Source organism: Dromiciops gliroides, chromosome 2 (assembly GCF_019393635.1).
Source record: "Dromiciops gliroides isolate mDroGli1 chromosome 2, mDroGli1.pri, whole genome shotgun sequence".
In the NCBI taxonomy this organism is placed as follows: domain Eukaryota; kingdom Metazoa; phylum Chordata; class Mammalia; order Microbiotheria; family Microbiotheriidae; genus Dromiciops; species Dromiciops gliroides.
In genome coordinates, this window is record NC_057862.1 from 242,548,625 (window position 1) to 242,564,098 (window position 15,474).

The following is a 15,474-nucleotide window of genomic DNA, read 5'->3' on the forward strand; positions in this document are numbered from 1 at the left end:
ACCTGAAAGCCATCTCCATTTGCCTGGTCCACAAGCAAAGGCAGAATTAAAAGGTTACAATGCCCATATCTTCCTTTCCATCTGGAAAATGGGCCAACTTTAAGAAAAGCTGGGCCAACTCCAGTTTCCATTAGACCTTGCTAGGAGATCCAACCAATATTTCCATGTTTGTCACATCTGGATCTTGTATTATGTTGGGAGGGTTGTGAGACAAGGGGATACTGATTTATCCCCCAAATGAACAGTAAGTATTAAGGTAGTTGGACACAAAGCTGAGCAGAGGCAGCTGGGAATTCTAGATTCCTAGCTACCTTCTTTTCATGGCCTCAAGCAGGTAGCATCTCTATTCTTTGCCTTGTTTGGTCATCTATGAAGCAGAGGCAAGCAGGCACACTTACCTCAGTCCAAGGAAGAGGGAACATGTGGTCAGCCTGCTGAGCACTCAATTGAGGGGGTGGAATGCAGCAAAAAAATAAAACCCATCAAAGCATCCTCATAACAAACCCAGAGAGCTGGGTTATTCCTTCCCTCTCCCACCCCCACCCCCAACCCAGCTCAGACCTACTTCCAAAGAACTCAAGAGCAGCATTCAATCCAGGCTAGTGGGTGAGGGGGTGGGGAGGGAGGGAGGACAGACATGCATAGCATCCCTTTTTTTTCCTTCTCTTCCCCACCCACCAAGGAGTTCACTTGAGAAGAGATTGAGGAGTGGGGGAAGGGAGGGAATAATGCATCATCAGAAACACAAAGGAAAGAAAACTAAAGGGGGAGGGGGATTAATCATAAATTGGGACTGCTGCAGCTGCACAGAAGGTGGAAAAGGAGGACTGGAAATAAGCTAAGGCTACAAAGGCAGAGATGATACCGAAACAGGGTGAGAGCGAGAATACAGGACAAGTAAAGAAGAAAAAAAGTCCATTGGTCTAAAAGAGGAAGGAGGAGAAGGGAAGAAAAGGGGGAGAAAATAGAGCTACTTCATTTGCTTTTTTGTCTTTCAATTTTTCATCTTTAAAAAATGTCTTTCTTTCTTTTTTAAGAATCTCACACCTGATATTCCACGTTCCATCCATTTCGGTTCACCAAGGGCAATGAAGAAATTCTCTTGCCTTTCGTATTCCTCCTCATCTACTATTTTAACCCTTACGGTTTTCCTGTAGGGACAACAAGAGAGACAGTGTGTATAGTGGGTTGGTTGGCTGGTCTCCTGGAGTGCATTCTGCAATATAGTACCCACTGCTGTTATCACATGCAGCCCCATCCTGCCACGGCCATTGACAGGACTATGGTGGTTTTTGTTGGTGGTGGTGGTGGTGGTTTTGGCTTTTTGTAGGTTTGGGGCTTTCTGATTGTCATTCTAAAAATCATCATCATCATCATTGGTCTCTGTTTTTCTTAGCATCTCAGTTGTAATTCTTACAGGTGAGTGGGGAAAGGAATTGGAGGAAGCAGGAATGACAGGACGGGAAAGGGAGGAAAGGGGTTCGGAGAAGACAGGGAGATTTAGTCCCTGCTGATGGTTAGTGGGAGGTATCTCCCTGCCACACACATTCCATCTGGCATCACATGGTATCGATGGTACCCTCTCAGCTGACTGTCAGCCAAGATTGGGCAATATAGCCAAGGCGATAATTTACCTCCCATGAGCCTAATACCCATCTTTCATGAAAGATCTAAACATAAAGGAAATGGAAAGCTGGAGAAAGAGAGAGGAAGAGAGAAGTAATTCTATACTGTCTCTGACTCTAAGATGGCTGATTGTATACTAATGTTGTTTTTTTCTGTTTCAGAGCTTTGCTGGGACAAAAGATATGTCAAAGATGCTCTTTGACAATTGCAACAGACACATCATTTAAAAGTTGCCAGTAGAGCCAAATGAAGTAAACTAAATCCTAAATGCCCATTACCTTATATAATTATGTAAAATATATATGATATAATTATATTAATATAAGTGGTGCCGGTGTCCCAAAGTTGGGGTACTATAAGTCATAATTAATCACCATGAAAAAATAGCCCCAGTGCCTAACACAGAATTTGGCATACAGCAAATGACTAATAATTGCTTATTAACTTGATTTATCTTAATACAGACACAGAGGGATGATAGTTTTCTGTCTCTGAGTAGCTCAGCAAAGTCTAGTTTCTTTACCAAAAAGAAAAGAAAAGGAAGGAAAACTAAGGGAAAAGCCAGAGGTAGGAATTTTCTGTGACCATAAACCTACTGGCACACAGCTAGGCAGCCTCTATCACAGTACTGTTCCTTTAAAACACACACACACACACACACCACACCACACCATACCATACCACACAGAAAGCAGCCATATCCTCATAGTTATTTTTAGCTGCTCACATTGGACTTAGGCTGAAATGGCCCTAGGGGCTGAGAGGGCTTGCACATTGCATAAGGCTGAATTTTTAGGTATTGTCTGCTGAATTGGTTTCCTTACTCATTTCAGCAAAATTTTGTAGGGTTGCTTTTGTTGTTATAAGGATCACTTGTTCTCCAGGGATGCCAGCAATCTAGGCATGTATCACCTGGGTAGATGGTTCTATATAGCTGTGCTTAGCTACCTAAGATGCTCGTTTGTTTATGGGTTTTGTCATATGGGTTCCTATGTATTTTCCCTATCTTGTCTCCCTTTAGATCAAAGGTTCTTAACCTGGTGACCATAAACTTTTTAAATATGCTGATAACCGTATTTCAGTATAATTAGTTTCCTTTGAAATACTATTTAGTTTATTTTCTTAATTTAAAAACTTTATTCCATAAGTTTCATCTACTTCCAAAGAACTAATGAGTAACATTTATTTAATCCAAGCTAGTGAGTGAGGGGGGCAGGGAGGAAAAGAGAAGACAGACATCTGTAGCATCCCTTTCCTTGCCTTTTCTTCTCCAACTATCAAGGAATTTGTTTGAGAAGAGGTTGAGGAGTTGGGAGAATGGAAGAAGGAGGCAACTTCAGATTACCAAAGGGGTCAATACCACCAAAAAATGTTAAGAACCCTTTCTTTTAGATTACAAACTCTTTGAGAGCAGAGAACATACCGACAATTTTCTCTGGATACAGTTATTTTGTGCCCTAAATGAAATATTTTTCCTGTTTGTCAGCCATGGGGTAGGGGTAGGGGTAAGACTCCAATGTAATATAGATCAGAATCTTTTCTTACCTACTTTCCTTCCTGTCATCTCTGTCTCTCTGTCTCTGTCTCTGTCTGTCTCTCTGTCTGTCTCTCTCTCCATCCATTCTCTTGGTCCCACCTTGATTTCACAAAGAAAGCAAGCACCACTGAAGAGATCCCTTATGAGTACCATGTGACAGGTTGGCATGTGTATGGCAGTGTTAAGGACTGAGCAGAGAAACAAAGAGAGAGAATAGGAAGGGAGAATAAGAGAGAAAAGGGAGAGTGGATAACAAGAGTAAGAAGAAAAGAGGTGAATAAAAGAAGGTGAAAGAAGAAGAAAGAATGTTAATGTTAGTGTGGAGGACAGGGTACTACACCTTTCTGTAAACTCATATCCACCATGCGGGGCCCCATCAGTTCAATGAAGTAATTCTTGTTTTTCTCATACTCCTCATCATCAATTACCTTGATGTGAACTGTTTTGCTGTGGATGGAAAAAAAGTATCATAAGCAGGCAGAAGTGGGGCAGGCTAACCAGGGAAAGAGAGGGCAAGAGTTTAAAGGAAAAAAAAAGAAAGAAGAAAGAAAAAAATGAGACCAGAATGTCAAAGTTAACTCAACCACCATACAATTTCAAGTGGCCTAAGAGGATATGCTGAGGCCCCTCCTAAGCCTAAACTTAAAAAGGAACCAGTTATGGCTTCTGCAGATCTCAATTGGACCTACAAGGGATAGTCAGGTCTTTGAGCCATGTAGATAACTAAAATAAAACATGTTTGGTTGAAGCTCTATCTGAAATCTCTTAGGAAAGAAGGTAGGGTGGGAGTGGAAGATCAAGGGTTTATAGACCAGACTTGTTTGGGGATCAGTGAATTTTTGTATTTATCTTTCAAAAAAACTAACAAATAATAAATTCCTTTCAGGCAAAAACTGATTTATTGAAAGGGGGAGCAGTGAGAAGGAGAAGCAGCAAGGCCTGTGTACCTCTACTGTCTAGCATAATCCCTTTTGCACAGTAGGTGTTTTACAAATATTTACTGAATTGAATTATGGACGGTCCTCAAGATATCCAGAACTCTCCTACAGGAATGTATAACATTGTTGGTTCAGTTGGGTGGGCTTTCAAGGACAAATTTAAGAGCTCTACCCTGCCTCACTGAAATGTGTACATCCCATAGAATTATAGAATCTCCATGTCGGAAGGAATTCCAGAAACCATCTCATCTAATGTGTGCCTAACAAGAAACCCCTGTTTTACACCTGACTAACGATTATAAAAACTTTGCTGAGAAGGCCCCTAGTCAAGTTATCCACCACCTGCCAAGGCAACCCATTCCCCTTTTAATAAATTCTACCTGTTAGCAAAAAAAAAAGAAACGTGTACGCCCAAATACTGGTATAATTTTGTTCATCCATTATGTACCAGTATCCTTTCTATTTTATTTCTCTGTCCACTTTTTAAAAACATCAATATGTTTATTGGCTGATGTGGTCCTACTATTCTGCTCAGCTGAGATGTACCAAGTCATTATAAGGCATTTAGCTGTCTATCTCCTGAACACCCATTGCTTATGGTGCTTACCTAAGGTCAAATCTATAATCTCATCATTCCCCAAATGAAGTCAATGGTCGGTACTCCAAAAAACCAAACTCTTACACATATTCAGCTCCAAGCAGCTTCAACTTGGGAAAGATGGCTTGTGAGCCCTTACAGGTCCTCATTTTGAGGATATGTGGCCTCTGACCTTCTGACAGAGAAGAGAGTTGGTCTTTCAATCACTATTTGGGATTTCGTAGTGAGCCATTATAGGGAAATTTTCCCTAATCTTTTTTTTTTTTTAAGTGAGGCAATTGGGGTTAAGTGACTTGCCCAGGGTCACACAGCTAGTATGTGTTAAGTGTCTGAGGCCGGATTTGAACTCAGGTACTCCTGACTCCAGGGCCGGTGCTCTATCCACTGCGCCACCTAGCTGCCCCGTCCCTAATCTCTTTATTAAGTTACAAAAGATAAATCTCTAGAGCTTGAAGCAGTATAGACTAGAAACAAGTATTTCAATAATATGTATGTGATTCTGGAAGTAAGAATTCTCTCCACAGATGCAGATTGCAGCTTCTCTACATTTTGGTTGATAGATGGGCTTCAAGACTTGCAGTAGCTGAAAAGTTTACCAATTTGTGGTCACTTAGTTCTCTCGTCTAGTTCTAAAGCAGACTGCTAGTACATCACTAGTTTTTACTCAAAGTCTTTCCAGTTTGATAGGACCAGCCAGAGCTTATCGCCTACTGGCATAGTCTTCAAGGACCCAAGTTTACCTTCATAGTCTAATGAGATATTAAAATAGAACTTCAGTGGAGAAGAAACAAAACTAGATTTGACACAGGTTATTCAACCCCAGGTTATTAAGGAGATTTGGGTAAATGCAAAAATTTCTGAGAATGATGTCATGAAACACAGCCATGATATTCATCTAAAAATATCTGTCTGGCATCTTTGTCTAAGCCAAAATACCAACCTAAATAAAATATATGCCTAGAACACCATGGCCTTTTTTATGATCTCTTCTGTTATGAGCAGAATTGTGAAATCCAGTCTCCATCCCAGCAGAAAATAGAGATAAGAGATGGGGATTAAATTGCAATTAAAGGCTTAAGTTAGATTTCACATGGAATGAAGTGGGAGGAGGGGAAAATCATTTATATAATATCTACTGTGTGCTAGGGACTGTGCTAAGTGCTTTTGTTTTTACAAATATTATTTGATCTTCCCAAAATTCTGCAAGGTAAGTGCCACTATCCTCATTTTATAGAGGAAACTGAAGCAGAAGTTAAGTGACTGGGGGTGGCTAGGTGGTGCAGTGGATAAAGCACTGGCTCTGGATTCAGGAGTACCTGGCTTAAATCCAGCCTCAGACACTTGACATTTACTAGCTGTATGACCCTGGGAAAGTCACTTGACCCCCATTGCCTCGCCAAAAAAAAAGTTAAGTGACTTGCCCAGGGCCACACAGCTAAGAGATGTCTGAGGCCAGATTTGAGCTCAAGTCTTCCTGACAAGTGTTTTACCAACTGTGCCAACAGTTGCCTCAAGTCACCTAGTAAAGTAATAAAATACCCCTTTCCCACCTACAGATGGAGTAGATAGTCATGTTGCTCTATTAGTTAAGATGCTGTCTTAACCAGAGGTAAATCACTTCCAAATATTGAATTTTATAACCAGTTTCCATTTATGCTTAGAGCCCCAAGTTAAATGATATGGAACAAGCAGAATTTAATAAGAAACATGGTCTAGCTTATATGGCTTACTGTGAATTTTTAACCTACAATTAATTATAAATAGCTTTGCATGAAACTTATATTGTTTCTGTAATTCAAGCAAAAATAAATCTTAACATGGACAGGAAGCCTAGCAATACAAATAAACTAAACTTGATGGTTTCTTTGGATCTAGCCACCATCAACTAATGGATGTATCAATATTCCCTGCCAAATTCTATGTTTCTCAGAAAAGTGCTAACCATGCAGGTCTTCCAAATTCTATATACGCATATGCATTAAATGTCATAGACTTCTCCTTCAGTCTCAAAGTTGAACTGAAATGAGGAAGTTTGAAATTGGATCCAGTCTACTATTTTAGGATCTTCATACCCAATTCATCCACCTTCTTCTCCTCTCATTTCTGTGGCCATTTACGCAATATCCCTGGAGCCAAAGTATTCTAAGCAGTTGCTCCTAAATTTAATCTGGCACTGTAAGAGCCAAGAGTACTTTCAGAGGTTTCCAGTGCCTGGTCACACCTCCACTACAATCCTTTCTGCTGAAGCCAGTGCCAGACTATGCAGGGTTTTGATCCCAAGACCTGGCTGTGGCCATGGGAAAAAGAGAAGCGTCCATGACATAATGGCATCAGTAGCCAAGATGGGATTAGGCGGTGCTTACCCATGTTTGCTAGATCATAACTCAACAGATTCCCTTGTGCTAGGGACATACTACCTTTCAGATCAGACCACCCCTGGATCTGCAAAGAATACTCTCTCATCATTGGGAGGCCAGAGCCTTCAGTGGGGAAAACACACTCCTGCTGAACTTCTGAAATTTATTCTCAAGAGCATATGAGTAAATTGCTGCCACTATATTCTGCTTTGTCCCAGAGAGCAAAGGCAGAACTAAATGGTAAAGTTACAGGGAGGTGGATTCCAGCACACTATAAAGAACAATTAATACTGAATCTCAGAATTGGGAGGGACCTCCAGTCCAATTCATACCAGAAGAGGAAGTTCTATGGCCTACCATCAAATGGGTATCCACTCTCCACTGAAAGATCCCCAGGGATATGGGAGCTTACTACCTCTCCTACTTTTGAACATCACTAATTGTTTGTGTTTTCCCTTACATCGAGCCAAAATCTCCTCCTTTACAACTTCTACCAATCAGTGGAATGTTATTCCTAGGTCTTATCTCTGGAGTCGAGCAGGAAAAAAATGACAACTATCATGTCCCCTCTAATCTTTCCTTCAAACTAAAAATCCCTATTTCCCTCAAGTGGCATGGTTTTCAGTCCCTTTACTCTCTAAGTCATTTCCCAATTTGTCAAAATCCTTCCTGAAAAGTGAGCATAGAACTGAGCAGATGTGGTTTAAACCAAAACCAACTGAAAATATACAATACTCTGCATGTCATTGAGGAATTCAGTTGCTTACTTGGAATGTGACAAAGTGTTGGAACCTTAAGCCATAAAAATGGTAAAATCAAGACCCAAACCTGTTTTATTATGTAACATTAAAAAAAAAAAAAGAATGCATGGGGGCACCCACTACCTGCACATTAGGGTGCTTCCTCCTTCTCATGAGAAGAAAATAAAGCCTTTGTCACTTAAAAAAAAAGAATGCATGTGAAGTGCTTTGTAAACCTTAAGGTCTTATATAAATGCCAGCTACTGTTACTATTAACAGGTCTTTATAGTTTGAGGTATTGAAATCGAGGGAAACCCAGGGAGCAGTGGAAAGGTACAAGATGGGAGCAGGATGCAACACTGCAAATGAGGAAGTGAAAGAGAAGTGGGGAAAAGGAAATTTTCAAAGGTATGTATAAATAATGAGGATAGACTGGTCACATGATGAAATGGGAGGACATTAAGTTTGAGTTGATAGAAGACCTGTGTGCTCCACTAGTATCCTCATAATGCAAGAGCCCCAAAAACCTGAGTGGCTGTGACAAGGATATAGAGGGGCATGAACAAGACCTGCAAAAAATGGACAACAACACACCTCCTGACAGAGATGTGATGGACTGAAAATATAGAATGAGGGGGTTGAGCCAAGATGGGGGAGGACTGGCAGTGACTCCTTGGAGCTCTCCCCCAAATCCCTTCAAATCCTTAGATATAATGCCATAAGACAATACCTGAAGGAGCAGAACCCACAAAAGGATAGGGTGAGATTATTTTCCAGCCAAAGACGGCTTAGAAGGTCAGCAGGAGGAGTCTGCTGTGCTGGAGTGGGAATGGAACCCAACCCCAAGGTCAAGGCGACAAAGATCCAGCCCCAGGAAGGCTGCACCAGAGAAAGAGACGTCCAGAGCCTCTGGAACTAAGCTCATGGTCTGCTGAGAGGGCTGAGTGGTTGGCCAGGGGGAGATTACAGGGATCTCAGCTATCACTGAGGCAGAACTTGGTGGTTTTACCCCTGCTGGGAACCAGGAAGCAGCCTTCAGTGGCAGCAGCCCAGGTGGGAGAGGGGCACAGGCTCACCAGAGCTATCAACCAAGCAAAACAAAAATTTTGTTTTCTGGTTGAAGAGCAAGTAAGCTTGGGGTTATTTTCAGACCAGAGCACAGGGCAGGTGATTGCAGAATAAGCCTCTCCTTAAATTGTACCACCTGGGACACTCTGAAGGTCTTTCAATTTCTATTTTACCTTCTGTTTCTAGAATATCAGGGCAATTTTCCCATACAATCTCTTGGAACATGATGTCTAAGTTCTTTTATTTGATCATGGTTTTCAGGTAGTCCAAAGTGGGGCACTGCTTCCAGGCTGCACTTTAAGAAGGAGTTAAAAGACAAGTAAAAGATGAGCAAGTTGAGCAGACAGAGAAAGATACAGACATAGAAAGTTTCTTTAGTGACAAGAAAGATCAAGGTGCACCCTCAGAAGAGGATAGCAATGTCAGGGCTCCAATATCCAAAGTTTCCAGGAAAAATATGGATTGGTCTTAGGCCATAGAAGCACTCAAAAAGGACTCTGAAGATAAAATAAGAGAGGTAGAGGGGGAAATGGAAAGAGAAATGAGAGTAATGCAGGAAAGTCATGGGAAAAAAGTCAACAACTTGAAAAGCCAAATGGAAAAACTCTCTGAAGAAAATAATTGCCTGAGAACTAGATTTGAACAAAAGGAAGCTAGTGACTTTAGGAGAAACCAAGACACAATAAAGCAAATCCAAATGAATAAAAAAAATTGAGGGCAATGTGAAATATCTTCTTGGAAAAACTGCTGAACAGGAAAATAGATTCAGGAGAGATAACTTGAAAATTATAGGACTACCTGAAAACCATGATAAAAAAAAAAGAACTTAGACATCATCCTCCAAGAGATTTTATGGGCAAATTGCCCTGATATTCTAGAAACAGAAGGTAAACTAGAAATTGAAAGAATCTACCAATCACCTCCTTAAAGAGATCCCAAAATGAAAACTTCCAGGAACATTATAGCCAAATTCCAGAGCTCTCAGGTCAAGGAGAAAATATTGCAAGCAGCCAGAAAGAAACAATTCAAGTACTGTGGAACCACAGTCAGGCTAGCACAATATCTAGCAGCTTCTACATTAAAGGATCAAAGGACATGGAATATGATATTCCAGAGGGCAAAGGAATTGGGATTACAACCAAGAATCACCTACCCAGCAAAACTGAGTATAATCTTTCAAGGGGAAAAATGGAACTTCAATGAAAAAGAGGACTTTCAGGCATTTGTGATGAGAAGAACTGAACTGAGTAGAAAATTTGACTTTCAAATACAAGACCCTAGAGAAGCATAAAAAGGTAAACAGGAAAAAGAAATCATGAGGGATGTTAAAAGGTTAAACTGTTTACATTCCTACACGGGAAGATGATATGTCTAACTCATATGAACTTTCTCAGTATTAGGGCAGATGATAGGAATAAATTTAGACAGAGGGCACAGGTGGGAATTTATTATGAATGGATGATATCTGTAAAGCATTTATTTTTGTTTATCATTTGTTTTGTGGGTCAGGGTTAGGTGGCATGCCTGGGGCCATGGAGTTGGTGGGAGTCTTATGTCTGAGGCCAGATTTGGGCTCAAGTCCTCTTGGGTCCAGGGTGGGTGCTTTTTCTACTGTGTCACCTATCTGCTCCATGATGACACCTTTAAGTTAAAATTGAGGGTGTGAGAAGAATGTACTGGGGCAGGAGGAAGGGGAGAGGTAAAATGGAGTAAAATCCCACTTGAAAGAATCAGGAAAGGGCTTATGGAGTGGGGGGAGAGATGGGGGAGGAGCAGGGCATTGAATGAGCCTTACACTCATCAGAATTGGCTCAAAGACCTTAATTTCATCAGAATTGGCTCAAGGAGGGAACAACACACACACACTCAATTGGGTGGAGTAATCTATCTACCCTGGAGGAGGATAGGAGGGAAAAGGGATAAGAAGGGAGGGACAAATGAAGAGAGAGTAGATTGGGGGAGGGGACAATCAGAAGGAAAACACTTTTGAGGACGGATAGGGTGAAAGAAGATAGAAAATAGAGTAAATATCATAGGGGAAGGAATAGGATGGAAGGTAACACAGTTAACAATAGTAACTGAAAAAAATTTTGAAGCAGAGGCAAGAGTAATGAAAAATGATGATGAAGATTGATCAATTGATGATTAGATGAAGATGAGAATTGATTTAGGAGAATTGATTGATGATGAGGACTTATTGATGAGAATGAGGATTAATTGATGAAGATGAGGTTTGATTGATGCTGATTGATGACAATGATGATGATAAAAGGTATAGTACTTACTTTGCTGGGCTACTGTAAAGAAAATTCTTTGTCAAGTATAAGGTACTATATAAATGTTATCTGCTACTGTCATTGTAAGAATCAACCTCATGGGTTTATTGTAAGGAAATCTCTCTTTAAAGTATTATATAAATGTTGTTGACTATTTAAAAAATGATGAGCAGGATGCTATCAGAAAAATCCAGAAAGACATGCATGAGCTGATGTAAAGTGAAATGTACGGTATACAAAATAACAGCAAGACTGCAAGATGATCTGCTATGAATGACTTGGTTATTTTCAACAATGCAATGATCCAAGACAACTCTGAAGATCTTATGAAAAATACAATCCATCTACAGAGAGAGAACTAATGGTGTCTGAATACATATTGAAGCATAATTTTTTTGTTAGTTCCTTTATCTGAAGTTTTGTTTCTGTCTGTTTTCTTTCACAACCTGGCTAACGTGGAAATGTTTTGTATGACTGCTCACGTATATCTAATATTGAATTGCTTGAGTTCTTGGTGGGGGAGGGAGGGAGGAATATAATTTGGAACACGGAATTTTTAAAAAATTATGTCAAAATTTGTATTTACATGTAATTTGGGAAAAATAAAATTCTAGATAAACAAAAAAAGAAAATTCAGAATGAGATATATGGCTATTTAAATGATCTATTTCTGTTATTATTTGGTGGGTAGTTCATTTTTTAAATAAAAACCCATCCATTTTATTTAAGTTATAAATTTTCTTCACATATAATTGGGCAAAAATTTTTAATAACTTCCTTTATGTCTTCATTTGTTATAAAGTCTCCTTTTTCATTTCTAATATTAGAATTCTTTTTTCTTCCTTTTGTTTTTAACTAGATTTAGTAAGTTTATGCATTTTATTCATCCCTCACCCCAAAAGCTTCTAGTTTCAATTATCAATTCAATTTTTATAGTTTTAAATTTTTTATCTCTTTTGATTTTCAGAATTTCCATTTTGTGTTTGGTTGGAGGGTTTTTTTGTTTGTTTGTTTTGGACATGATTGATATGGAAACTTGTTTTGCTTATTGTAAGAGTTTTGCTTTTCTTTTCAATGGGGGAGAAGAGATAGAGATAGGAAGGAGAATGGAAAAAGAATAGAGTTTCCAAAAAAATGAGAAGAGAAAAACAAAAGAAAGGCCAGAAGGGATCACAAACAAGCAGGATAACTTTGAAAGTTACACAATGAATTTGTTATGTCTTTTTAAAGAAATCCAAATTCTTCATAATAAAGATTGATAGTTTCCCCCTCTTCCTGTTCTACAATGTGTATGGAAATTATGTGGTATTTTTTAAGATCCATTTTTTAAAGAAAAAAATAGATGGGCAGACACAGGCAGGCTGCAATCTAAATTATTGGAGGCAGTTCTCAAAATGAAATCACAGATCCCTCTGAATATATGAACGAGTAAATAAATGACCAAAAGAGATAGTATCCTCTCTCTAAATAATAAAAATACTGTGTATAACCTTGTGGATCCCCAAAACAAGTCCCACTTTATCTTGGTAAGTATTACCACTGGATGTGTAGAACAACTTTCTCAAAACACATTGTTTTCAAATTACAACCTCAGGCTGATAATATTTCTCACTGTCTAAAGCTAAGCTGTCCAAAAGTAGCATAAGTTATGTCATGAAATAGTGAGCTTTTCCATCACTGGAGGCTACATGACCCCTTGTTGGGAATGATATAGATGGAAAATATGTTTCCCATGGAAACTGGGCAAGACTCTCAGACTCTTTCCAACTCTAAGAATTTATGATATTAAGAATCTCCATTTCTTGAACCTTGAGAGTACATCCTTAAGAGAGGGATAACCAAACCCCCACATCTAGTAGGTGACATACTAACCTCTATGACTCCCATATTTCAAAGTAACCTCATTGGAGCAGGCTTAATGACTTCTTCCCTTCTTCTAATTTCTACTGTATAATTCTTTACATTATCAAGAAAGGTTCACTACTTCTAAATTTATCATTCTTTTTAGGCCAGCCAGAGCTCATAAATCTTCTTTATTCTAGCATCCAGTGATAAAGTATGGATAATGAACTACTGAGCCTTCCCCCGGTGCTTTCTGGAACCTCAAACCCTTCACCTATACTCTACATTCTTACCCATAAAGAACAACAACCCCCCAACCTTCCCTGAACTCAGATTTCAGGGTCTGGAAAACAGGGAAAGAGAACTTTATAATCTTGTCATACCATGTTGGCAAAGCAACCTGGGTGGTTTCAGGCTCTGACTCTTGGTCTCCTGAGCTATGATTTGGAAACCTCTAAAACCTATACCAATTGCTTTCTCTCTTGAGAATAAGTAGGGACATGAGGACCCCTGGAACTCAATCAGAGGCATCTCTGACTTCATATTAGTTGATTTACATGTGGGGCAGTTACTCAAAATGTCAACACTAACTTAGGTTGAATGAATAAAAATAGTTCTAATAATAGCTAACATCGTTATAACACCTAGTATGTGCTAGGCACCATGCCAAGCACTTTGTTATCTTACTTGATCCTCACAACAAGTATGATGTAGTTCTTCTAATTACTACTATTATGTCTATCTTACAGATGAGAAAACTGAACCAAACAGATGTTAAGTGATTTGCTCAGGGTCACACAGCTAATAAGTATCTGAGGTCAAATTTGAACTCAGGTATTCCTGACTCCAGGCAGGACATTCTACCCACTGTACCACTTAGTCACCTAGATGTAATAGATATTAAATATCCTACTCATGGGATTTCATACCCCACTGTGCTCTGCACTGATCAAATAACATCTGGAGGATTGGGTTCAATTCCATAAATACATTTTTTAACTTCAAAAAATTAAAGCTTAAAATTTTAATTAATTAAAAATTAAATTTAAATTATAAAATAATTTAAATTTTATATTTTAAAATTCCCCTTTTTATTATTATAAATATGACAAACATCAATCTTTCCATATACAAAGAAGGAAAAAGAGGACTGCATATAAAACTGTGATTCTCCACTACTTTGAGGTTTTTGTATTCTTCAGATTTTAACATAGTAGCTTAAAAACTATCTTGCTTATCTACATCCCCTTCTAAATTTCCCTCCCTTACTTATTTTTAAATGAGGTTTTTCTTTCTTCTCTTCCTTTTGTAGCATCATTATTACTCCCTCTATCAGCCCCACCACCCCAAAGTGTTTGTATCCTTTAACAAATCAGTTGGGGATAGGCTCTTGTTCTTATATATTTGTTTAATTGCTTTTTCTGATAATCAGCTGTTTAAATTATCTATTTCTGTTATTATTTGGTGGGTAGTTCATTTTAAAAATAAAAACCCATCCATTTCATTTAGGTTATAAACTTTCATGGCATATAATTGGGCAAAAGTTTCTAATAACTTCCTTTATGTCTTCATTTGTTATAAAGTCTCCTTTTACATTTCTAATATTGGAATTTCTTTTCTTCCTTTTGTTTTTAACTAGATTTAGTAAGTTTATGCATTTTATTCATCCCTCACCCAAAAAAGCTTGTAGTTTCAATTATCAATTCAATTTTTATAGTTTTAATTTTTTATCTCTTTTGATTTTCAGAATTTCTATTTTGTGTTTGATTGGAGGGGGTTTTTTATTTGATGCTTTTCTAGGTTTTTTTTTTAGTTACATGCCCAATTTAATAATTTGTTGTTTCTTTCTTAGTTGTTGAAAGTGTTTAGAGATAGAAATACTCCCTGAAGGACTCCTTTGGCAGCATCCCAAAAGCTCTTGGTGTGTGGCTTCATTGTTGTCATTTTGTTTGATGAAATCATTTGTTGTTTCTATGGGTTGTTCTTTGACCCACCAATTCTTTAGGATTAAATTATTTAGTTTCCATTTAAGTTTGAATCTTTTATTCAAATTTCCTTAATCAAGACTAGTTTTTAATGTGCTGCTGTCAGGAAATAATGTATATGATATTTTTTGATTTTCTGAATCTTTTTTTTTTATTTTCTAAATCTGTTTCTGATATTTTGTGCCTGTCACATGTTCACTTTTAGTAGAGATGGGCACCTCATTTCAAGGGGGACATGGATGAATTGGAGGATATCTAGAGGGAAACCAGCATGATTCAGAGTCTGAAAATCTTAACATGTTAGGGATGGAGAGGCAGAGACCATCTGAAGGGCAGATATGATGGTTATTTTCAAATGTCTTTAAGTTGTAATGCAGAAAAAAAAACGGACTCCTATTTTACTTTTGAAGGTAGAACCAGTGGTTGGAAGTTACAAGGTGGCAGATTTTAGCTTAATAAAGACTTTTCTAACATCTTGGGCTGTCTAATGAAATATGCCATAGGAAA

At 38.5% G+C, this 15,474-nt stretch overlaps 1 protein-coding gene across 7 annotated transcripts in view; it reads right to left on the minus strand.

The window, feature by feature from the left end:
* Positions 1-15,474, minus strand: part of SLC8A3 (solute carrier family 8 member A3) — a 240,828-nt gene that overhangs the window by 21,765 nt on the left and 203,589 nt on the right. For 4 of the 7 annotated variants that reach the window (XM_043986164.1, XM_043986169.1, XM_043986167.1 and 1 more), the window contains exon 3: positions 3,504-3,610. In XM_043986164.1, the coding sequence (XP_043842099.1) occupies positions 3,504-3,610 (107 nt within the window). Of the gene's footprint in view, positions 1-1,047; positions 1,152-3,503; positions 3,611-15,474 lie in introns of all 7 variants that reach the window. The other 3 variants (XM_043986170.1, XM_043986168.1, XM_043986166.1) reach the window with 1 other exon arrangement.